Source organism: Myxine glutinosa, chromosome 1 (genome assembly GCF_964187855.1).
Source record: "Myxine glutinosa chromosome 1, kmMyxGlut1.1, whole genome shotgun sequence".
Classification (NCBI taxonomy): domain Eukaryota; kingdom Metazoa; phylum Chordata; class Myxini; order Myxiniformes; family Myxinidae; genus Myxine; species Myxine glutinosa.
Genome location: NC_136261.1, coordinates 446,571,919 through 446,598,404, shown reverse-complemented (window position 1 = coordinate 446,598,404; position 26,486 = coordinate 446,571,919). Strand labels below are relative to the sequence as shown.

At 45.2% G+C, this 26,486-nt stretch overlaps 2 protein-coding genes across 8 annotated transcripts in view; both read left to right on the top strand.

Moving 5' to 3' along the window:
• The window catches only part of LOC137418556 (E3 ubiquitin/ISG15 ligase TRIM25-like), a 1,139,870-nt gene that overhangs the window by 123,609 nt on the left and 989,775 nt on the right, over positions 1-26,486 (top strand). The window lies entirely within an intron of this gene.
• The window catches only part of LOC137418945 (E3 ubiquitin-protein ligase TRIM65-like), a 185,105-nt gene continuing 180,077 nt past the window's right edge, over positions 21,459-26,486 (top strand). Inside the window, exon 1 of one of the 7 annotated variants that reach the window (XM_078770838.1) lies at positions 21,459-21,742. In XM_078770838.1, coding sequence (XP_078626964.1) covers positions 21,698-21,742 — 45 coding nt within the window. In that variant the 5' untranslated portion in view covers positions 21,459-21,697. The remainder of the gene's footprint in view (positions 21,743-26,486) is intronic. The other 6 variants (XM_078770840.1, XR_013621990.1, XM_078770834.1 and 3 more) reach the window with 6 other exon arrangements.

Below are 26,486 nucleotides of genomic sequence, written 5' to 3'. Positions count from 1 at the left end.
TAGAAGTTGGTACTTCGCTTATTTTTCAAGATATTCCGCTCACAAGTTTCAGACATACATGGCATCGGACATACATGGTGGTGGCCATCTTGGATTTTGACGTGGGTTGCACCCACACACCAAATTCGATTGCGGTCCTACGCTTACGCAAGCACGCACCCACACACGCATGTACGCACGCACGCACGCCCACACGCATGGACGGACGGACGGATGGACGGACGGACGGACACACGGACGGAGGAGAAAACCGTAGCCCCCCTTTCGCTCCGCAGTGCGACGGGGGACAATAAACCATTGTATTATTTTCTGTATATATTCCTGAACGCAGTTTTCCGTGTGATTTATTTAATTTGCAGCAGCATTGGAGACGCCCCGAGAGCAGGTAAGACTGCGGGGGTCTTGCCGCTCCCCTCCATCCCGCGCGCTTTGGTGTAGCTTTTTGGTTTCCGGAGTCCGCCATTGAGTTTTTGCCTCAGGGGTTAAGGCCTTCGCGATCGGCATCCGTGACCGCCTGATATTAATCAAAGACGGTGACGCGACAATATCATCTACCTTTTAATTGGTGAAACTCATATTCATAAATAGTTGCATGTCCATCTGCCTTTTACAAATGAGATAACTCTTATAAGCAAATTATGTCTTTTATTTTATATATATTGTATCCTCACCATATCATGTTATTTATTTTGAGACATATACTGCCGTTTTCAGCAATTTAAGTTATTTTTTTTAATACACAAACCCATGCATTATGTACACTTATTTGCGTCTGTACCATTATTATTTGCCTTCAGGGTGGGTACCAATTTCATAAAGTCTTTCCCTTAATTTTTTTTAACAAACAGAAACACAAACAGACAATTTTTTTTTTAGAAAGCCCCAACAATGTCCACATTGAGGTCACCCTTTGTCTCCTGCAATAGATTATCCAAATTTGACAACACACCTCTTCATATGCCAGGTTACCACTGACATATCAATAGTCCAAAACAACAGTCCACAAAACCCCACCTGATCATCATGTGACTCTCGTAACTTGGTTCCCAAAAACAAAAACAGAAAAGAACTCGTAAGACGTTCCAAAATTTGTAAATTCAAAAATTAAATCTTTTTCACAAGATGCTCCCGAAACCCACATTTATAATTGGCAAATATGAGGTTTCTGGAACTGCATCCAATAATTAACTCCAATCCTGGGTCTTTTAATTGAATTTTCCAGAATTTCCCAATATCTGCATTCAATTTAAACTCTTCCTTTTCTGGCAATTTTATGTAACTTAAACAATTAATTATTATATTGCCAATGAAATGAATTATTCTTGCTCAGAGGACTTGTGGGCAAAGGAAGCACAGACACTTACTTGCTCATCTTGGTCTAGTTATAGTGTTTACATGACCATCTAGTCTGTTGAGGCAAACCCTTGTTTGGGGTCTGCAACAATGGAGGCCTGTCCGTTGTCTGAGGTGCGGGTGATTGCTGGTATCCTTGATCTTGCTTTTCCCTGTGTTACGTGCTCTTCCCCAAACCACGGCCACGGTGTACCTACGAGCCCCGAAAGGAGTCACGGCAGAAAGATGTGCTATTATGTGTGCTAATGACCAATGGTGAAACCACACCAATCAATTGTTACAAAAACCAAGTATTGTATTAAAACCACACAATAACAAGCATTCTGAGTATTGCGCTGCAATACATGTCCCCTACCAAAGTTCAAAGTGCCATAACTTTGTCAAAAATGATCGAATATGCACATTTATGTATGGTTGATGCTGGTTTTCAAACTTGATCTGAGGTATGCTGAGACACGTGTGTCACACCTCACCTCATTGATAAGCCCGCAAGGTCGCTCCGTGGAGCGGCCTGCACGTATTGCATTGTGTGAATTATATAAATTATTACCAACTCATGGTCTGAGGTACTAGCGATTCAAGAGATACCCATTTTTAAAATATTTTTTGTTTAATTAACGATATCTGCCAAACCACGTGCCCTACCGCAAATTCCAAAAGGACATTTTAGTAGACTGACATGCTGAACAGATTTGTGAAGTTTCCCCTCGATTGGATCAAAAATGAGGGAGGGGCTCGGTTTTAAAGGTTCATGCTTAAAAACGTCATAACTCTGAAACCATCAGTAATTTATTATATTTTTCGGTTCACGATCAATGATCGATGTGTATATATATGTTGCTCGGCTTGGCTCCGCCCCTCCGGAAAGCGCTCACTGTGTTGCGCTGTTGACGTTAGCGAGACGAGGCTGAGGACGCACAGTGCGGCTTGAGGAGAACTTGAGAATAAACAAGAGATATCCATTTAAAAAAATATTTTCGTTTAACTAACGATATCTGCCAAACCACGTGCCCTATCGCAAATTCCAAAAAGACATTTTAGTGCTGAACAGAACTGTGAAGTTTCCCCTCAATTGGATCAAAAATGAGGGAGGAGCTCGGTTTTAAAGGTTCTTGCTTAAAAACGTCATAACTCTGAAACCATGTGACGCATCACGTCATGCTCGCTGACTTTTTTGTTCGTCATGGGTACGCGATTCTGCCTGCAAAGATTGGCCTCGAGATCTGTTCAGCCATTGCAGAGAAAAAGGGGTTTTCGTGTTTTCACGAAAAACAATATGGCGAGCGAACCACGTGACCTGTGACGTCATAATTACCATTAAAATATTATACAGACCGAGTCCATCATATGGTGAAAATTTTATCTCAATCGGTCCTATTATTGCAGAGAAATAGGTTTTTAAAGGAAATTAAAACTTAAAATGGTGCTGAGTTAAGGATCATCAGAATTACCAAAGTTCAAAGTGCCATACCTTTGTTAAAAATGATCGAAACGTCGTGAAGTTCGAACTTGTCCTGTAACTTATCATGATGAAACCATGTGCCAAGTTTGAAATCAAGAGCATTAAGCGTTTAGAAAAAAAGTCCGGAAAACTTCTTTGCGTGACGGACGGACTGACGGACTGACGGACTGACGGACTGACGGACGGAGGGACGAGGTGCAACCTATAGTCCCCTTCGGTGTACACCGGTAGGGGAATAATAACAAGTAACGCACGTACAAGAAAACCTCACTTGCACAGCAAACACCATATAATTTAGATGATGGTACCACCAATTTCCTGAATCGATAACTCACGGTATTCCCACGTGAGCAATCGGTAACATCCCCCAAAGTCACTGTGTCACGATACCAGGCCAAAGTCGATCCCCTTGGCTCTCGCGATCACAAGAAAAGGTCGTACTGAGACCTGAACTCAGAACGGCTAACAGTCGACGCTGCAGACAAGCCGCTTGGTGAGGTGTCGGGCCAACGTCGGTCCGGTAAACGTTCACCCAAAAGGTGACTGGGAATTCACATCTTCGGTTCACCAGACAATGACGCTGACATGAACGATCATGATCCCAAGCGGAGAACCGCGAAGAACTGCAAGTTCCAAAGCAAAATCCACGACACACACGAGAACCAGACGAATGGTTGGTGGGAGGTGAAATGGCTGGTGCGAGGTGAAATGGTGGACGGGCCCGTAATGGAGGTGTACCTGCTCTCCAGCGATGATTCACTTTCGGAACCAAAAGCAAAACCTGTCACGCAGGTTTATTTGCCACAGCAATAACGACACTGTCACAGGAATCTCTTTCCCAGGGAAACCAATATTCGCTCGTGACCAATGTCCACGAGCGTCCGCTCGACACCTCGATGCAGATTGGCCTTCCTTTCCCGATCTCACTCGATCCGCTCGCCCGCCGCTCTTCTTCTTCCGTTTTCACCCTCACCCATCTCGTTTTCCTTCTGAGACATTATTTTTACCTTTGAAGACAGTTATCTCCATTTCACACTCAAACTGTAACAATAATAGTACATGAAACTAAAAATGCTTCAAGTGGATGACAACCACAAAGACGGAAGTGACTAATCCGTAACACTCCCCACCCTCAAGAAAGGAAGTTTGAACATAGTGAAAACTTTCTTTTCATGCAAGAACCCTCTTTAACAAAGAAAAGTAAAACTCACACCCAAACACTACCAATCAACCTATGGCTGATCAAATCACATGAGCAACAACAATTAATATTCCCCAGAAGAAAGCAACAAAACTTCCAAACAACCTACAGGAATTTTCAAAGTTAGTTCACTCTGGATAAAGCATTGGTAACGACATTGTCCCTGCCCTTTACATGCTCAATTTCCAAGTTGAACTCCTGCAAAGACAAACTCCATCTCATTAACCTCTGGTTTTTATTTTTCATTTTTTGAAAGAAGGTTAAGGAGTTGTGATCAGTGAAGACTTTTATAGGAAAGGTAGTAGTTGCAGATACACCTCATAATGCGGAAGCGCAAGCAGGAGAGCAAGGGTCTCTTTTTCCACAGTGGCATAATTTGCCTGATGTTTGTTAAACTTTTTCGAATAGTAGCACACCGGGTGATCCACTCCATCACCATCTTCCTGTAATTGAACTACCCGAGCCCCCACATCACTTGCATCAATGGCCAACTTGAAAGGTTCTTGAAAATCCGGCGCTGCTAGGACAGGAGAGCTCATTAATATCGCTTTGACGTGGGCAAAGGCAGCCTGGCATTTGTCATCCCAAACAAACTTGGTCTCTTTCCTCAGCAAATTCGTTAAAGGGGCTACCACATCAGAAAAATTCCTGCAGAACCGCCGGTACCAACCAGCCATACCCAAGAATCTCATAAGCTCCTTCTTGCCTTTTGGAACATGGAAGCGATCAATGGCTTCGATCTTGGCTGTCACTGGTTGCACCTGACCCTGACCTACTACATGGCCTAGGAACACCACCTGTGCTTTTACAAACTCACTCTTAGATAAGTTGATGGTCAACCCTGCCTGGGTCAGTTTCTTGAAAAATGCATGAATTTGTTTAATATGATCTTCCATGGTCATGGTGTGGATGATGACATCATCCAGATAAGCCTCCACCCCCTCAAGATCTGCAATAAGCTTATTAATCAGCCGTTGAAATGTTACAGGCCCGTTTTTCAATCCAAAGGGAAGAACCTTGTACTGATACAACCCATTTGGAGTGACTAAAGCTGAGATTTCCTTGGCTCTATCAGTAAGAGGAATCTGCCAATACCCTTTCAGCAAGTAAAATTTAGTTACACATTTAGCTGGGCCTATTCTATCAATACAGTCATCAATCCTCGGGATGGGATATGAGTCGGTCTTGGTCACTGCATTAACCCGTTTTAAATGCGTACAGCAGCGAAAACTGCCATCGGGTTTTGGAACCAACACACATGGTGAGCTCCATTCACTGCTGCTTGGTTCGATGATGTCATTGTCCAACATATACTGAACCTCCTTCCGAAGATACTCCATCTTCACAGGGTTCATCCGATAGGGGTGTTGTTTCACAAGAGTGGCTTCTTCCACCTCAATATCATGATATACCAAGTCAGTACGACCAGGTACATCTGTGAACAAATGTGCAAACTCAAAAATTAGGCTGGATAGTTGTCCTTGTTGTTCCCTTGTCAAATGACCTAATTTCTCGTCTAAATTACTCAACACTTCCGTGTTCGTCAATCTGGGACAAGCCTGGTCATCCAAGTTATCAAACTTCACACCGGCCTCAACCTCTGGATTATATTGCACCCCAACTACAGGCACAACAGGTGAGACAGGAACCATTTTTTTCACAGGCTTCGTCTCATAATATTTCTTCAGTCGGTTGACATGACACAGCTGCCGCCTTTTCCGTCGGTCGGGAGTTGTCACCACGTAATCTGTTTCATTAACCCTCCTTTCGATTGCATAGGGACCAAAATATCGAGCCTGTAGTGGTTGACCTGGAACAGGAAGCAACACTAACACTCGGTCCTCAGGACTGAAATTTCCTACCTGAGATTTCTTGTCATGTCTCACTTTCATTTTATCCTGTGTCACTTTCAAGTTTCCTTTCGCAACTTCACAAGCCTTTGCCAATCTGTGCCTAACCGTTGACACATACTCCACCACTGTTGACTGTGACTCCCCCTGTAGCCACTGTTGGACTGAACCCCAATGACTCCTGAACAGATTCCCTCGGAGCAAACAGCAATAAGGGTATTCCGTCATCCCAATCCTTGACACATTCAAAACAGTACGTTCTGATCATATTCTTCAATGTCTGGTGAAACCTTTCCAAGGCCCCTTGGCTCTCGGGATGGTAAGTACTTGATCTTACTTGCTCCACTCCCAACAGGTGTACCACTTGCTGAAAAAGCGTTGACATGAATTTGGAACCCTGATCAGACTGGATGACCTTAGGTAGGCCAACCAAAGTGAAAAATGTAATCAAGGCCTTCGCAATAACTGCCGCAGTAATTTTTCTAAGAGGCACCGCTTCTGGGAACCTCATGGAAGCGCACATGATGGTCGGCAAATACTGATGTCCAGCCTTAGTTTTAGGTAAAGGGCCAACACAGTCAATAATGACTCGGCTGAATGGCTCTTCAAAAGCTGGAATTGGTTTTAGAGGTGCAGAGGGGACTTTCTGATTAGGTTTTCCCACCAGGTGGCAAGAATGGCAAGATTTACAGAACTCTGCCACATCACGTCGCAATCCTGGCCAGAAAAAATGTACCAAAATTCTGTCACATGTCTTGATCACTCCAAGGTGCCCGGCCAAAGGTGTCTCATGTGCCAAACTCAATATCTCCTTCCGGTACGGCGGTGGCACCACAATTTGGTCATGAACTTTCCACTCGTCATTTGCTGGCACCTCCGGTGGTCTCCATTTTCTCATGAGTATTTCCCCTTTCATGAAGTAACCAACAGGTACCTTCATAGCCTCTTCCTCTGTTATGGCTTTACCAATCAAACGCTGCAGCTCCGAATTTCTGTGTTGTTCTTCAACAAGTCTCTTTCGGACAACCACCGTCTGTTCAGCTTCGTTCCTAGCTGTCTCCGACGGACACTCCATTTTCTCTTTTGGTGCAGATGCCACCTTTTCTTAGGTTCCTGGATGTCACTCCCTTTCCTATTATCTCTTCCCGACTTTTTCTCCAATATCTCTATGGAACCCAAATCCACATCACCTTCCTTCTCCTTCTCTTCAGAGCACTTCTTACCCATATCACGAGTCACTGCGCAGGATGGAAAGATACCCAGAATCTCCTGCTCTAACTGTGCTGTGTTATTTTCCATACTGGGCTTTTCAACCATCGGATTACCAGAAACTCGACCCCCGGCCAAATCATTCCCGATAATAAAAGAAATTCCCTCTACAGGAAGAGTGGCTTGTAACCCCACAGAGACCGGTCCTGACACCAACTCATACTTTAAATGGATTACATGAAGAGGAGCTTTAACATAGCTACCAACCCCCTCTAAGAGAACACTAAACCCCCGTTGCCGTCTTCTCCGACAATGGCAAAATGCCCTCAAGCATCAAAGATTGATGTGCTCCTGTGTCCCTCAATACCCTAACAGGTCTCTGGTTAGTTAAGTCCCCATCCAGTGACACAAACCCCTCGGAAATAAAAGGTTTGTAACCCTCTTGAACAAGGTCGTTCTGTGATGTCGTAACTTTGGCACGGGAACCTTCACAATGCACTGTCCTCCAAAGACGATTTCTCGCATTGGCCAACGCATTCGGAGTTGCACTAGCCTGACTCCGATCCTGATTTTTCCTTTTCAGGGCGTAACATTGGGACATCAAATGCCCAGGTTTCTTGCAATAAGCGCAAGTAGGCCCGGAGGAAAAAAGCCGTGGTCTGCCTCGGGCCCCCCGGAAGATAGGTATGCCTTGGAACTGCAGTATTCTGATCCCTAAAAGTCGCGGTATCAGATTTGTCCCCATAGTCCTCTCTAGGCCGCCTCCATGAAAATTTGTTCTCTGAACCTGATTTACGGTAACTCCCCTGGCTAACTCTAGGCAGGAAGTTAGGTTTGTGGAACTCCATCCTGTGTGTCAAGGCATAGTCATCTGCCACTGTTGCTGCATCATACAACTCTGGTACTTTCTTTTCATCGAGATGTACTTTAATGTCTACGTGGACACACTGTTTAAATTCCTCCACCAAGATCAATATTGTCGTAAACGGTTGAAGTCTTTCCCAATCTCCTTCGAGTCACACCACCTATCAAACATAGTTTCCTTCATTCTGGCAAACTCCACATGTGTCTCACTCTCCCTCCACTTCGATCCAGCTAACACATCAAATGTCTCATCGATTCGAGGAAAAGGATATGAATCCTTTCTGGTCACATCGTTCAATTTCCTGTAATCCACGCAAAATCGAACTGTCCCATCCTTCTTCCACACCAGGACCACTGGTGATGCCCATGCTCCATCAGAGGGTTCATTTCCATCCTCAGCATACATTTTGGCAATTTCCTCCTCAGCAGTTTCCCTTTTTCCAAATGGTAGCCATCGTGGCGGTTGCTTAATCGGTCTTGCCGCCCCCGTCTCAATCCGATGGTTTACCATTTTTGTGCGGCCCAGCTTCTTACCCGCTATCATGAACAAGTCTCGGTTACGGGCAATTAACCAGTGGACTTGTTTGGTTTGATCCGCACTGAGTCCTGCAATACTGCATTGTTCCAGATCTGCCAGTTCTTCAGCCACTCACCATCATTGCACCCTGTGGGGTCCTCTACTCCGGACCTCCCATTACACTCTACCACCTCTATCCCCGACGTCCAGGTAGCTAGCTGGGTGCCCGCTCTTGGCTGATCCTTGGCTGATCGGTGGCATTTAGCACCTGTACTGGTACATGTTCCTTCGGACCCTGCTAACGTTCATGCTACTGCGATTCCGTAAATCATTGGCTCTTCCATCGCTTCCATTAGTCCCAGCGAGGATAATTCACACCTGATGACAGCTCGCTGAGCGATGATCAGCATTTCTGAGTTTGGTGGTGCAGTCACAGAAACAGGCGCAATTACATTTGCATCCTTTGGATCTTTTTCTCTCTGCTCCTCAAATAGAACAATGGCCTTTCCAATCTTCAAGCACATCCGATCAAAATCGAACTGGCAACCGTTCTCAGCCAGGAAATCCAGTCCAATCAAGCAAGGGTCACAGAGTTTCGCCACCTACACCTTTGTGTTATACTCCATCCCAGCCAACCGCAAGTTGATGACTCCACTCCTGAGTATTGGCACTGTCTCCCCATTGACCAATTTCAGATGATACCTTGCTCCAGGGGCGAGTGGTTTCCATCCCTTTGTTGTGTGTCACAGCATGTCCGGATGTACAAAGGTTGCATTTGCCCCAGTATCCACAATTGCTCGAATCTGTTTCCCCTCTACTGTACAAGAAACTGCGACATTCTGCAGCTGTTCCCCAACTCCACTCAACCCAAGCACCACGACTGAGGCTTCCCCATTCACAGCCGGCTGTCGCCCCACACGACCAACTACGTCCGGTTTCCCGAATGTCTAGCTCCATCTCATCTTGGGCCCTCTGATCTCCCTTTTGCAATATGGCTTAACACCCCCCCCCCCCCCCCATCGAAGCAACTGCCATGGCTGTTTCATTTACATCCCGTCTTGGTCCCCTTCCTCCTGTGAACTCCTGTTGACGTCCATGCCACCTACACTCTGACTGCAAGTGGCCCTGTATTCCGCACCTCCAGCATGTGGGGACCCTTCCCTCGGGATCAGAAAACACCCTGTTTCCTGGTGGTCCCCCCCAAGGTTGCTTCCCCAAGGTCCCAAAACCCTGCTGTATCACCTCATGAAGCCTCTGCACATCCTGGTTGGTAGTGTAACCTTCTCCCCTTTCAATACCATCAGCCGGTTCTTCATACCGCTTGGGAGTCTCCAACTCTTCGGCTCCTAGGTGATGTGCCTGACGAATTACTGCCCGTTGCATATGGGGCGACCACTGTGTATGAATGATCTGCAATTAAGAAGCAACCTCCGCTGCCGGATACAGACCCTGAGGCCGTTGTAGACGAACTTGTGATTGCAATTCCCCACCTACGGCTGCTATGAAATACTCACGAGCCAGATTTTCAAATCCCGGTCCCTTCACCTCCGGGTAAACCATCTTTACTGAGCATTCAATGTCACCCGCCAGATTCTGGAACGTCTCCGGGGGTTGCCACTTCCACTGCGTGAGCTGTATCCGTGCCAACTCAACCTGATGTGCTGTCCCGAAACATCTGGTGAGGCATTTTACCACTTCATCATAGCCCAGTGTGTCTTCTAGCTGGCCATTCAGTATCCCCAATGCCCTTCCTCTCAATGACGCTACCAGCATAGCCGCCTTTTGACTAACTGTCCAACTGTTCAACCTGGCAACGCACTCAAATTTTGCTAAACACGCCTCTAGGTTTTCTTCCCCATTATGAGGGCCACATGCAATGTCTCGACTACATGCGTTACCCACCATCGTCCCCATGGTAATGGAAGCGTTAAGCCCGCTTAGCCCTACAGCAGATTTGGAGGCATCCCTGGGTTGTGATATGTCCCCCATACACCACGTATTATGTTGTTTAATTTTATCTATCCTAATCCCTTCCAACTTCCTCACCATTACTTGGAAATGAGTTTCCATTTCGTCCTTAAGTCCAGTCATCTGTCCTTTCATATCTTTGGCCTCAGCCTTCTGAGCATCAATCTTCACGGTCATTTCAGCTCTTTGAGCGTCCATCTTCTCATTTATTTCGGCTTTCTGAACATCTATCTTCTTATTGATTTCACTTATTTCCGCTCTCTGAACATCCATCTTCTCATTTATTTCAGCCCTCTGAGCATCCATTTTCCCAGTTTGCACCCCCAGGATGGCCATAATGGAACTCAACTGCTGGCCGATGTCCATTTGGTCGACACTCATTTCCCAATTTGGGCTAAAATCCCACTCCTGACACCACTTGTTATGACCTGGCTCTTGTGTGAAGGGCTCGGGGTAATGCCTATTGCTCCGGAGATCCTAATCGATGTGCTTGGGAGACCAATACGTTCCCCGTGGGCGGGTCGCGCCGTATGAGCAATCAGAAGTGACAGAGCGAAGCTACCATCCAAATGCTGACGCAATTTTACACCCCCCCCCCCCCACCCCAATCTTCAACACACAGCATGCCAATTCAGAAATGCAATGCAAATTCAAAACAGGGGAATAAATGCAAACACTTTACTCAAAATCAAGAAAAAAAACACAGGGTGCAACACCAAGTAAAAGATCAATCATTTGGAAAAGAAATCCCGCTGACATGCAGCGGCAAAGATCAAGTAATTAAAGGACAGACAGGTGCCAAGACAAAACAGACAAGACAATTAAACGACCCACCCGGTATCCCTAGCTAATCCCAAAGGGGAGGGATAGGGTAGCAAAATGACAAAGAAATATTCACCAGGATATAAAGGAAATAAAAGGGAAAAATAAAACCGGGAGGGGAGGGGAGGAGGGGAGAAGGGGAGAAGGGGAATTCAGGCCTGTTTCCGATGGCGTTCTGGCTGCCTCACCCCAGCCACGTGTCCCGAGGGTGGAGCCTCCCCCCCACTCTTCTCTTCTCTTTCTTAGTGGGTGTCTTCAAACTCTACGAACGACTTGCCCAGAGCAGTTCCTGCAAGACCATGAAGCCGCATGTTGCCTCCGGCGGGCTAAGACGAAACTTGACGAGGAGCACAGGCTTCTGGCCCCCTCTTCCACTTCCTCACGATCGATCCCATGCGCACTGAGAAAAGCCTCCTCCACCCAAATCTCTCCTGCATCGACTGTCCCAAAAGGCAGCCCCGACAAAGATTAATCAAAAATCCTGAAAAAGCGCACACAGGCCTAGTTTCTCATCAAAACTTGGATCGTATGTGCTGCGTTCGGTTTTCACCTTTCTCCACCGAGCCGACGCACTCTTCCTCCTCCTCCCTCTCCTCTTATTTCTTTCTTCCCAAAGGTTCTTTCTCTATTCAATTATGTAGAGCTCCGGTGGGAGGGAGAAAGTCGATAAGGAAGATCTTTGTTTTTCTTTTAACAAAAGAATAAAAATAAAGTCGATAGGGGAGGAAGAAGGAAAAGAGAAAATCTGGTTTCACAGCCGGCCCGGAATTTCACATAAGGTACACCCCAACGATCACAGCTTCTCGTCTTGCAAGCCCAGCCCCATGAGTGTACCATCCTTAAACAATTTTTTTTTTTTTTTTTGTACACAAGATCGAGGCTCGTGAAAGAGCTAACATTAATCATACAGAAAGACAAACCGACACATAAAACATATAACATGGGGAGCGGTAGACAAGATGTGGCGTGAGGGGGAGGAACACAAACACAACATCTGAGAGCAGGGACATCGAGAGATCTGTGGGAGGGAGAGGGCTTTGGGGGGGGGGGGCATGGGAAGGGGGGTGGGAGAGGTATAAAACACATGGACACTGCCAGGACTTCCAGGAAAGAAGTTGGAATTTCAAACAAGGTGGATCGGGGGTGAATTAGTGGGGGTAGAAAAGATCAAGGTTTTGGATGGGGAAAGATAAGAGATGGTGGTGAACAGCTGTTTCAAAGACCTGGAGGGAGGAGTGGGATTGAAGGGAGTGTGGGAGTTTGTTCCAGAGGCGGGAGAAAAGAGGAATGAAAGAGTGAAGGTGAGCAGAGAGCCGAGATTTCGGCAGTCTAACCATCAGAGGGTTGCTGGCAGATCTTGTGCGACCTGTAGGAATATTTGGGGGACAAAGCACAGCCAGAGCTGGGGGAGCAAGGCCGAAGAGGAGTTGGTAGAAGACAGAAAGACCACCTACCTGTCTGCGGTGAGTGAGTGAAAGGCCCTCGGAGATAGCTTCATCACGGGAGATTCCAATGATTCTGAAAGCTTTGGTTTCAACAGCGTGAAGCCGAGCTAGGTATGAGGCAGGAGCACCGGCCCATAGGGGAGAACAGTATTCCATTGAGCTGCGGATGAAAGCCTTGTATGTGGTGAGGAGCCCAGGTGTGCCGAGGAAAGACTTCGCACGACGGAGGATGCCCAGTCGGCGACTGGCTTTGGAGGCCAGCTTGGAAATGTGGTTTTCCCAAGAAAGATCATGGCAGATAGTGAGACCCAAAAGCTTGAGCGACAGAACTTCTTGGAGAGGATTGTTAAGAAAGTCGATGGGAGGGTTGTCCAGTCGATCTTTTCGGAGAGACATAGTAAGAGTGTGAGATTTGTCAGGATTGAAAGACATGTTCCACTTGTTTGACCAGTCTGACAGTAGACCGGCGGATTAGTTTCCACAGAAGTGCGTTGTCTGACGAGCCTGTCTTCATCCTTCCCTCGGAAAACCCTGACCTCCCAATATAGCAAGAAATTTTGTTTTCAAACACTGGAATACAACCCTGAAGGGTCATGGGGGCACTCTGTCCATCTGTGCACCATGCTGCCCTTTTTTAGAGGAAGGGGAAGCATTGCACATGATCGGCAGACAGTAAAGGGTTGCAAGGGGTTTGAGAGAACGAGGGTTGGATAAAGGGACTGACTTAGGGGAGACAACACAACAACAACAGGCATTTTAAAGCCATTTTCCCTGCAAGAGCGGGGGTTAGCCTTGCGGTCCCCATGACAATCTTCTCCATTTTGCCCTATTTTCTGCATCTCCCCTTGTTAACCCCCTTGCCCGCATTTCTTCTTCGACCATCTTTAGCCAAGTCTTTCTCGGCCTTCCCCGTCCTCTACTTCCTCATACATTCATTTCCATCACTCTTTTCAACCAGTCACTTTCATCCTTCCTCAACACATGACCAAACCATCTCAACCTGTTTCTCTTCACAGCATCCATCACAGGCTCTATTCCCATCATCTTTCGCAATTCATCATTTGTCTTCCTCTCTCTCAACGATACTCCACACATCCACCGAACCATTCGCATTTCCACCCTTTCCAGCCTTCGTTGCTGCTCTACGTTAATCCAACCCCACGAGTGTTGAAGGAGCTGGGGCTCCCACGTCGATCGGAGGAATGGACGCGACAAAAAGCTGGAATTCATCCGAGTTGCTTTATTCAAACCAAACACTCAGGCACTCTCCAAAGCCCGTTTATCGGGCAGCAATATATATACATATTATCCAGGAGCGTTTGCCCAGGAAAGGCGAGAGGGGGTGTGGCCCAGCGTCCTGGCTGCGGCCTGGCAAGTTGAGGGCGAGCCTGCCCGGGCGTCCTGGACGAGCCCGGCATGGTGATCGCTCCGCGTCCTTGATAGGTGCAAGGCTATTGTGAAAACCCAGCGGTAGCCGCTACACACGTCCCCCCAGAATCGACTTGCACCGGCAGGGTCAATTTGAGGGGGGTCCTGATGACCCGGCCGAAGCGACCCCTGGCGGGTCGTGGGAGGCGGTCCGGTGTGGTGGTGGGCAGTCGAGTGGGGGGCACCGTGGACGGGGGGCGGCCTCGCCGCAGCGGAAGGGCCACCCGTGGTGGGTGGTCGACGTCCACGTGCGCCGGCTTGAGGCGGTACACCGCAATCCGGTCCGACCTGCCGCCGATGTCGATGACGAACGACTTGTCGTCCCGTCGCAGCACCCGGAAGGGCCCGTCGTACGGCGGCCGGAGTGGCCCCCGATGTGCGTCGTGACGCACAAAAACATACTCCGCTGTGCGAAGTGCTGGGGGGACGTAGGACTGGGGGTCACCGTGGTGGGATGTTGGCATGGGGGCAAACCGTCGGGCGGCCTCCTGGAGGTCCGAGCGCTGGTGAGCTGCGGACCAGGGACTGGTAGCGTCGGGCACGAATTCGCCCGGGACGCGTAGCACCTGGCCATAGACAAGCTCGGCGGTGGATGCCTGGAGGTCCTCCTTGGGGGCCGTGCGGAGGCCTAAAAGGACCCACGGCAGCCGGGCGGCCCAACCGCCATCTTGAAGGCCGGCCATGAGTGCGGCCTTCATGGAGCGGTGGAATCGCTCGCACAACCCGTTTGCTTGGGGGTGGTAGGCCGTAGTACGGTGGAGCTTGACCCCCAGGTTGCGGGCGACCGCGCCCCACAGCTCGGAGGTGAACTGTGGTCCGCGGTCTGATGAGATGTCCGCCGGTGCGCCAAAGCGGGCGACCCAGGTGGTGATGAAAGCCTGCGCCACGTCAGCGGTGGTGGTGGAGACGAGGGGAACGGCCTCCGGCCACCTGGTGGTCCTGTCCACCATGGTGAGCAGGTGTGTGAAGCCCCGTGACGGGGGGAGGGGGCCCACCAGATCCACGTTGACGTGGTCGAAACGTCGTTCGGGCACGGTGAAAGGTGCCAGCGGGGCCTGGGTGTGTCGGTGGACCTTGGCCCGTTGGCAGGCCGTGCAGGTGCTGGTCCAATCGCGGACATCCCGATGAAGGCCGTGCCAGACGAATCGCGCCGACACCAGCTTCTGGGAAGCTTTCCAGCCCGGGTGGGAAAGGCCGTGGAGGGAGGCGAAGATGCGGCGTTACCAGGTGACGGGCACGATGGGGTGAGGCTGGCCTTGGGAGACGTCGCAGAGCAGGACAGTGTCCGTGAAGGGGATGTCGGCCAGGCAGAGGCCCGTGTCCGCCGCCCGGAGGGCTTGCACCGTGGTTTCGGTGGTTTGGTCCGCCGCCATAAGTGCAAAGTCCACGCCCAGGTGGACCGCGTTCGCGCTGGCCCGGGAAAGACAGTCGGCCACGGCGTTGTTTTTGCCGGCGACGTGCCGGATGTCCGTGGTAAACTCCGACACGGCGGAGAGGTGGAGCTGTTGGCGGGCCGACCACGGCTCCGTGACCTTGGCCATGGCGTAAACCAACGGCTTGTGGTCGACGAACACCGTGAAAGGTCGGCCCTCCAGGAGGTGGCGGAAATGGCGGACGGCCAGGTGTAGACCGAGGAGCTCCTGGTCAAACGTGCTGTATTTGAGCTCGTTCGGCCGGAGCTGCCGGCTGAAAAAAGCGAGTGGCTGCCAAACCCCGTTCACCCATTGCTCATGTACGGCGCCCACCGCGTAGTCGGAGGCATCCGTGGTGAGGGCGATGGGAGCGTTGAGCACCGGGTGAGCGAGCAGTGTTGCGTCGGTGAGGGCCCGCTTTGAGCTTTGGAAGGCCGCATCCATTGCTGTGGACCAGGTGATGTCGTGCTTGGCTGGCTTGCCCCGGAGGGCTTCGTAGAGGGGCGGCATGAGTTGTGCAGCGCGGGGCACGAAGCGGTGATAAAAATTCACCATTCCCAGGAATTCCTGCAGGGCCTTTATGGTGCGGGGACGCGGGAACGTGGTGATGGCCTCGACCTTGGTTGGCAGCGGCACGGCCCTGTTCTTGGTGATGTGGTGGCCCAAAAAATCAACGGCCGTCGTGCCGAAACGAGCTCAAATACAGCACGTTTGACCAGGAGCTCCTCGTGCCGATTTCAGAATTATTGGAATCTCCCGCGATGAAGCTATCTCTGAGGGCCTTTCACTCACTCACCGCAGGCAGGTAGGTGGTCTTTCTGTCTTCTACCGACTCGTCTCCGGCCTTGCACCCCCAGCTCTCTCTGTGCTCTGTCCCCCAAATATTCCTACAGGTCGCACAAGATCTGCCAGCAACCCTCTGATGGTTAAACTGCCGAAATCTCGGCTCTCCGCTCACCTTCACTCTTTCATTCCTCTTTTCTCCCGCCTCTGGAACAAACTCCCTCACTCCCTTCAATCCCACTCCTCCCTCCAGGTCTTTAAAACAGCTGTTCACCACCATCTCTTATCTTCCCCCATCCAAAACCTTGATCTTTTCTACCCCCGCTAATTCACCCCAGATCCACCTTGTTTGAAATTCCAACTTCTTTCCTGGAAGTCCTGGCAGTGTCCATATGTTTTATACCTCTCCCACTGCCCCCTTCCCACGCCCCCCCCCCCCAAAGCCCTCGCCCTCTCTCAGATCTCTCGATGTCTCCATGTCTCTCGGTCCCTGCTCTCAAATGTTGTGTTTGTGTCCTTCCCCCTCTCTCCCCATCTTGTCTACCGCTCCCTATGTTATATGTTTTATGTGTCGGTTTGTCTTTCTGTGTGATTAATGTTCGCTCTTTCACGAGCCTCGATCTTGTATACAAAAAAAAAAAGAAAAAAAAAAGTGGCATTTGGCCGGGTTGACGATGAGGCCGTGCTCGCTGAGGCGCCCGAACAGTGTTTGGAGGTAGAGGAGGTGCTCGGCCCGGGACATGCTGGCGACGAGGATGTCGTCCAGGTAAACGAAAAGGAACGGCAGGTCACGCAGCACGCCGTCCATCAAGCGCTGGAACGCCTGAGCCGCGTTCTTGAGACCAAACGGCAGCCGCAAGAATTTGAATAAGCCGAACGGCGTGATGACTGCCGTTTTAGGGACGTCGGCCGCCCTGACAGGTACCTGGTGATATCCCCGTATGAGATCAATTTTCGAAAAAATGACCCGTCCCGCCAGACGGGCGGAGAAGTCTTGGATATGCGGGATCGGGTACCTGTCGGGGGTGGTAGCGTCATTGAGACGGCGGTAGTCGCCACACGGGCGCCATCCACCCCCCGGCTTTGGCACGATGTGCAGTGGCGAGGCCCACGCGCTATCGGAGCGCCGCACGATGCCGAGGTGCTCCAACGCGTCGAATTCGGCCTTCGCCACGGCGAGCTTGGCTGGGTCGAGGCGGCGGGCCCTGGCGTAGACCGGCGGGCCCGTGGTTGGTATGTGGTGCTCGATCCCATGCCGTACTGCGACGGCCGAAAACGTCGGCCACGTGAGGGCCGGGAACTCCGTGAGCAGGCGAGCAAACTCGTTCGCCGTCGGGACGGCGCATGCCAGCTCGGTCGGCGTGGAGCTGCTCAATGTGCATACCAGGGAGCTGAAGGTTTCGGCGTTGATTAAACAACGCCGTTGGACGTCCACCAGCAGTCCGTGTGTGCAGAGGAAGTGGGCGCCTCGCAGAGCCATGGGCACGTTTGCGGTTACAAACGTCCAAGCAAAGCGCTGGCCGCCGAAGCAGAGGGTGACGTTGCGCGGGCCGAAGGTGCGGATGGTCGATCCGTTGGCCGCAACCAAGGAGGGGCCGCAAACCGCGGATTGCCTGTCCTGGTCAGAGGCGGGTATGACGCTCAGTTGGGCGCCGGTGTCGCACAGGAAGTGCCGTCCAGACGCTTTATCCGTGATGAACAGTAAGTTGCCCGTGTGGCCGGCGCTCATGGCTGGTAATGAACGCCGGCCCGGCCGTTTCCCGGCCTGCCGAAGGTGCACGGGGGTCGGCACATCCGGGCCTTCTGTCCGAACCTGGCATGATAGTAACACCACGCTTGGTCAGGTGGAGGCCCCGGTCGTCGTGCTGCAGGTGGTCGGCTCGGTGTAGCGGCCGCCAATTGCGTCGGCAGTTCGGTCGTCGACCGTGCCGGGCGCTCGGGCGCCATGGGTGTTGCGTCGGACAGCGGTGGGTCCCATGTCGCCGCTGCGATGCGCTGACTTGCGGCGGAGATCTTCTCGGCTTCTCTGGCAAGGGCCCGGGGATCTGTGATCGTTGTGCTTGCCAGGGCGAGGCGTACTGGGTTAGGCAGCTGACGGAGGAACAGCTCCCGGAACAGGAATACCAGAGAGTGCTCGCCGAGCAGTGAAAGCATGTAGTCCATTCGCTCAGAAGGGCGCGTGTCGCCGAGCTCGGGCAGGTCGAGCAGGCGCCGTGCGCGTTCCGCCGATGGGAGGACGAAAGCGTCGAGGAGAAGATTCTTAATCGCGCCGTATTTGTCAGCGGCTGGCGGGCTCTCGAGGAGGCTCAGGGCGCGGGCCGCGGTGGCCGAACCGAGCGCTGCTACCACATGGTGGAAGCGGGTGTCGTCGGCCGTGATGCCTCACAGGGCGAATAGGGAATCCGCCTGTGTGAACCAAACCGCCGCGTGAGCCTCCCAGAAGGTAGGCAGTTTAAGGGTGACTGCCGTGTCCATGTCGGTAGGTCACCAATGAAGGAGCTGGGGCTCCCACGTCGATCGGAAGAATGGACGCGACAAAAAGCTGGAATTCATCCGAGTTGCTTTATTCAAACCAAACACTCAGGCACTCTCCAAAGCCCGTTTATCGGGCAGCAATATATATACATATTATCCAGGAGCGTTTGCCCAGGAAAGGCGAGAGGGGGCGTGGCCCAGCATCCTGGCTGCGGCCTGGCAAGTTGAGGGCGAGCCTGCCCGGGCATGCCCGGGCGTCCCGACCGAGGCCTGGCAAGTTGAGCGCGGGCCTGCCCGGGCGTCCTGGACGAGCCCGGCATGGTGATCGCTCCGCGTCCTTGATAGGTGCAAGGCGATTGTGAAAACCCAGCGGTAGCCGCTACAGTGTAACAGTTCACACCCGAAACGTCAGTTTCTCATTGTTTCCCACGGCGGTTTTAACCTCTTCACCTTCATGGAAATCTCTTCGATCCATTCAAAACACAGCGATCCATGTGGAACAAATCACTTTAAAGAGTCTTGTGACGAGGAACAAGCGAGCAATAAAATGACCATTTAACAACCGGCGTGATGACGTCACTATAAGTAGACGTTGAGTTGGAACCTGAAACTCCGATAATGATGTTGATGAAGTTCGTGTAACATTCACTATTTAAATAAACAAGAATAAAAAGACATAAAATGTCATAGCCCCTGCCGTGGTTTCAGTACTTTTGTTGTATTTTGTTCAAGGCTGTCAGTGTCAGTCGGCCATCTTTGTTCAGATGACAAAACGAAATCTTCTCCATATGTAATACTCGTGTATTGTCTTTGTGCCAAGTTTGAACAAGATCAGTAAATGCATGTCCGAGAAATGTTTGAGGATGTGTTCATCATCGGGGTTTTAACAACTAAAATGGCCGCCAGTCGGCCATCTTTGATCGCATCGCGAAACAAGGTGGTGTGCATATGTATACTGTCATGTGTTGTCTTTGCGCCAAGTATGAACAAAATCGGTCCATACATCTTCGAGATATGGTTATGGACGGACGGACAAAAAAAGAGACCCCAATCCAACCCACCCCCCCCCCCCCCGTTTCGGACTAAGTCCAACGGGGAGTGGGGGGAATGGAGGTAAAGGGGGGTGGACTAATGACCACATGTACTGAATCTGTCCCAATGAAGCAAGACGGGACTTAAATTGAGAAAAGGGATCCTATGGGATGAACAAATCATACTTACATGGTGGGTGACACACAGTGGTCAATTTGAGAGCGGTGTGTACCTGGTTAGGTTAGGTGAGGTCGGGGATCATCTATGGTGAATGGTCCAGTTCTATGACCACGTGTTCTGACCCTTTAGGGTTCGGATTTGTTTGTTTGATTTACCGTGTGATTTCAGCCGTTTGGTCGACGGGCATGTTTGTCCATGGGACAGTCCTGTTGGGTTGTGTACACGTGGCATCTCACCTGTACACGTCGCATTTCACCTGCACACGTGTCATCTCACCTGTACACGTGGAATCTCACCTGCACACGTGGAATCTCACCTGCACACGTGGCATCTCACCTGCACACGTGGCATTTCACCTGCACCAATAACCTGTAAAAAGGGAACAATTAATGGTAATTACTTTATTTTCATTCTGAGTGCTTCCTCACACTAATTGGATCATTATTAACAGGAATTGATGGAATGTTGAAGCAAACCGGTCAAAAATCTAATTGAGGAATTCCAAACCCGTCATCTATTTATTACGTACACGCAGGAGATGTTTGGATGGGTGTGGGATGTTGGTGTGTTGTAATGTGGAAATGGTAGTTAATATTTCCGAAAGATATGTGGGAGGGAATAGGGAAGGTTAACGAAGGTGGGGAGGTCAGGAGGAGAAGGTAGATTGGGACGAGACAGGAGATGGAAGGAGAGGAATGGAAATCGACGGATGTCGTAGGGTGGGCGTGGTCAATAAATGGAGTGGGCCTCTCGAATTTATTGGAATCTTCGTGATGATGTCGAAGCACGATGTCTGCAGCTCACACCGCAGGCCGGTCGGTAGTCATTCGGTTATCTCCCTCGATTCTCCAACATGTCTCCCTCTGCTCTCCTAATCCTCCGCTCCTCCACATCAACTCCAGGATGCACGCGTTCTTCCAGCAAGCCCCTCTTGGTTAATCTTTCAAAATCCAGGCTGGCTGCACATCTCACCTCTTTTTTTCCTCACTTCTCCCATCTATGGAAACTCCTTCCAGAGGCTGCTCCATCTCTCTCACTCTCTTCCCCTCCAGGTGTTCAAGCTCGCAGTGCACCTCCATCTATTACCATCACAAATTCTCACCCTTGATAATTATTACTCCCATTGACCTTTCCTGTGTTATTCAGATGGCAATATAATGATCTCCCATTGATGAACACAATCTTCCTGTAAATGGTGTAAACAAACCCACCCTGAGTGCGACAGTCCTGGTCACACCCAAACTGGAAATATCACAACACACCACAGGTTCTGTGTTCATCTATTCTTTATCCACCTCTCGTCTTTCTTCCACCTTAATATTCACACCTGCAGTTTCAGATTGATCAGCAAAAGGATCATAAGAGTACATTGTAAATTTTAACAATAGCAAAGTTTAAGTCCTGTGCTCTGAATGACTGTTCAGAGCGAGCTGAAGGTTAAATTTATAAAATATAAAGAATGTTCACGTGACATTTTTGTAATGATAATAATTCATACATCATTGTTACAATGTGAAGTAAAGAAGTTATAAAAGTGTTGTGGACTTTCCAGAAATGAGGTGGAAGCAAAAGATGGTGAGATTGTCATGAGATGTGAAAACAGTAACAACAAGGTCAAAGTGGCACAGCAAGTCGATGACGTCATTACATTCCTGTGTGATGGCATGAAACTGACACACCTGTATTACTTCCTTGAATGATCGAACAATCGTTCAGTTTGAAACCGGCTTCATCAGGAGAGGTAATGTAAATGTGATTGTTACTGTGTTGTGGAATTACAGATTATTATATGATTTTATAACAAGGATTGATAAACATCTTTGGAATAACAAAGATAAATATGAAATAAATGTGATTGTTACTATGTTGTGGAATTACAGATTATTATATGATTTTATAACAAGGATTGATAAACATCTTTGGAATAACAAAGATAAATATTAAATAAATGCGATTGTTACTGGGTTGTGGAATTACAGATTATTATATGATTTTATAACAAGGATTGATAAACATCTTTGGAATAACAAAGATGAATATTAAATAAATGTGATTGTTACTGGGATGTGGAATTACAGATTATTATATGATTTTATAACAAGGATTGATAAACATCTTTGGAATAACAAAGATAAATATTAAATAAATGTGATTGTTACTGGGATGTGGAATTACAGATTATTATATGATTTTATAACAAGGATTGATAAACATCTTTGGAATAACAAAGATAAATATTAAATAAATGTGATTGTTACTGGGTTGTGGAATTACAGATTATTATATGATTTTATAACAAGGATTGATAAACATCTTTGGAATAACAAAGATAAATATTAAATAAATGTGATTGTTACTGGGATGTGGAATTACAGATTATTATATGATTTTATAACAAGGATTGATAAACATCTTTGGAATAACAAAGATAAATATTAAATCAATGTGATTGTTACTGGGATGTGGAATAACAGATTATTATATGATTTTATAACAAGGATTGACAAAATCTTTAGAATAACAAAGATGAATATTAAATAAATGTGATTGTTACTGGGTTGTGGAATTACAGATTATTATATGATTTTATAACAAGGATTGATAAACATCTTTAGAATAACAAAGATAAATATGAAATAAATGTGATTGTTACTGGGTTGTGGAATTACAGATTATTATATGATTTTATAACAAGGATTGATAAACATCTTTGGAATAACAAAGATAAATATTAAATAAATGTGATTGTTACTGGGATGTGGAATTACAGATTATTATATGATTTTATAACAAGGATTGATAAACATCTTTGGAATAACAAAGATAAATATTAAATAAATGTGATTGTTACTGGGATGTGGAATTACAGATTATTATATGATTTTATAACAAGGATTGATAAACATCTTTGGAATAACAAAGATAAATATTAAATAAATGTGATTGTTACTGGGATGTGGAATTACAGATTATTATATGATTTTATAACAAGGATTGATAAACATATTTAGAATAACAAAGATGAATATTAAATAAATGTGATTGTTACTGGGTTGTAGAATAACAGATTATTATATGATTTTATAACAAGGATTGATAAACATCTTTGGAATAACAAAGATAAATATTAAATAAATGTGATTGTTACTGGGATGTGGAATTACAGATTATTATATGATTTTATAACAAGGATTGATAAACATATTTAGAATAACAAAGATAAATATTAAATGAATGTGATTGTTACTGGGATGTGGAATTACAGATTATTATATGATTTTATAACAAGGATTGATAAACATATTTAGAATAACAAAGATAAATATTAAATAAATGTGATTGTTACTGGGATGTGGAATTACAGATTATTATATGATTTTATAACAAGGATTGATAAACATCTTTAGAATAACAAAGATGAATATTAAATGAATGTGATTGTTACTGGGATGTGGAATTACAGATTATTATATGATTTTATAACAAGGATTGATAAACATCTTTAGAATAACAAAGATAAATATTAAATGAATGTGATTGTTACTGGGATGTGGAATTACAGATTATTATATGATTTTATAACAAGGATTGATAAACATATTTAGAATAACAAAGATAAATATTAAATGAATGTGATTGTTACTGGGATGTGGAATTACAGATTATTATATGATTTTATAACAAGGATTGATAAACATCTTTGGAATAACAAAGATAAATATTAAATCAATGTGATTGTTACTGGGATGTGGAATAACAGATTATTATATGATTTTATAACAAGGATTGATAAACATCTTTGGAATAACAAAGATAAATATTAAATAAATGTGATTGTTACTGGGATGTGGAATTACAGATTATTATATGATTTTATAACAAGGATTGATAAACATCTTTGGAATAACAAAGATAAATATTAAATCAATGTGATTGTTACTGGGATGTGGAATAACAGATTATTATATGATTTTATAACAAGGATTGACAAAATCTTTAGAATAACAAAGATGAATATTAAATAAATGTGATTGTTACTGGGTTGTGGAATTACAGATTATTATATGATTTTATAACAAGGATTGATAAACATCTTTAGAATAACAAAGATAAATATGAAATAAATGTGATTGTTACTGGGTTGTGGAATTACAGATTATTATATGATTTTATAACAAGGATTGATAAACATCTTTGGAATAACAAAGATAAATATTAAATAAATGTGATTGTTACTGGGATGTGGAATTACAGATTATTATATGATTTTATAACAAGGATTGATAAACATCTTTGGAATAACAAAGATAAATATTAAATAAATGTGATTGTTACTGGGATGTGGAATTACAGATTATTATATGATTTTATAACAAGGATTGATAAACATCTTTGGAATAACAAAGATAAATATTAAATAAATGTGATTGTTACTGGGATGTGGAATTACAGATTATTATATGATTTTATAACAAGGATTGATAAACATATTTAGAATAACAAAGATGAATATTAAATAAATGTGATTGTTACTGGGTTGTAGAATAACAGATTATTATATGATTTTATAACAAGGATTGATAAACATCTTTGGAATAACAAAGATAAATATTAAATAAATGTGATTGTTACTGGGATGTGGAATTACAGATTATTATATGATTTTATAACAAGGATTGATAAACATATTTAGAATAACAAAGATAAATATTAAATGAATGTGATTGTTACTGGGATGTGGAATTACAGATTATTATATGATTTTATAACAAGGATTGATAAACATATTTAGAATAACAAAGATAAATATTAAATAAATGTGATTGTTACTGGGATGTGGAATTACAGATTATTATATGATTTTATAACAAGGATTGATAAACATCTTTAGAATAACAAAGATGAATATTAAATGAATGTGATTGTTACTGGGATGTGGAATTACAGATTATTATATGATTTTATAACAAGGATTGATAAACATCTTTAGAATAACAAAGATAAATATTAAATGAATGTGATTGTTACTGGGATGTGGAATTACAGATTATTATATGATTTTATAACAAGGATTGATAAACATATTTAGAATAACAAAGATAAATATGAAATAAATGTGATTGTTACTGGGATGTGGAATTACAGATTATTATATGATTTTATAACAAGGATTGATAAACATCTTTAGAATAACAAAGATGAATATTAAATAAATGTGATTGTTACTGGGATGTGGAATTACAGATTATTATATGATTTTATAACAAGGATTGATAAACATCTTTGGAATAACAAAGATAAATATTAAATAAATGTGATTGTTACTGGGATGTGGAATTACAGATTATTATATGATTTTATAACAAGGATTGATAAACATCTTTAGAATAACAAAGATAAATATTAAATAAATGTGATTGTTCCAGGGTTGTGGAATAACAGATTATTATATGATTTTATAACAAGGATTGATAAACATCTTTAGAATAACAAAGATGAATATTAAATAAATGTGATTGTTACTGGGATGTGGATTTACAGATTATTATATGATTTTATAACAAGGATTGATAAACATCTTTGGAATAACAAAGATAAATATTAAATAAATGTGATTGTTACTGGGATGTGGAATAACAGATTATTATATGATTTTATAACAAGGATTGATAAACATCTTTAGAATAACAAAGATGAATATTAAATAAATGTGATTGTTACTGGGATGTGGAATAACAGATTATTATATGATTTTATAACAAGGATTGATAAACATCTTTGGAATAACAAAGATAAATATTAAATAAATGTGATTGTTACTGGGATGTGGAATAACAGATTATTATATGATTTTATAACAAGGATTGATAAACATCTTTAGAATAACAAAGATGAATATTAAATAAATGTGATTGTTACAGGGATGTGGAATAACAGATTATTATATGATTTTATAACAAGGATTGATAAACATCTTTGGAATAACAAAGATAAATATTAAATAAATGTGATTGTTACTGGGATGTGGAATAACAGATTATTATATGATTTTATAACAAGGATTGATAAACATCTTTAGAATAACAAAGATGAATATTAAATAAATGTGATTGTTACTGGGATGTGGAATAACAGATTATTATATGATTTTATAACAAGGATTGATAAACATCTTTGGAATAACAAAGATAAATATTAAATAAATGTGATTGTTACTGGGATGTGGAATAACAGATTATTATATGATTTTATAACAAGGATTGATAAACATCTTTAGAATAACAAAGATGAATATTAAATAAATGTGATTGTTACAGGGATGTGGAATAACAGATTATTATATGATTTTATAACAAGGATTGATAAACATCTTTGGAATAACAAAGATAAATATTAAATAAATGTGATTGTTACTGGGATGTGGAATTACAGATTATTATATGATTTTATAACAAGGATTGATAAACATCTTTGGAATAACAAAG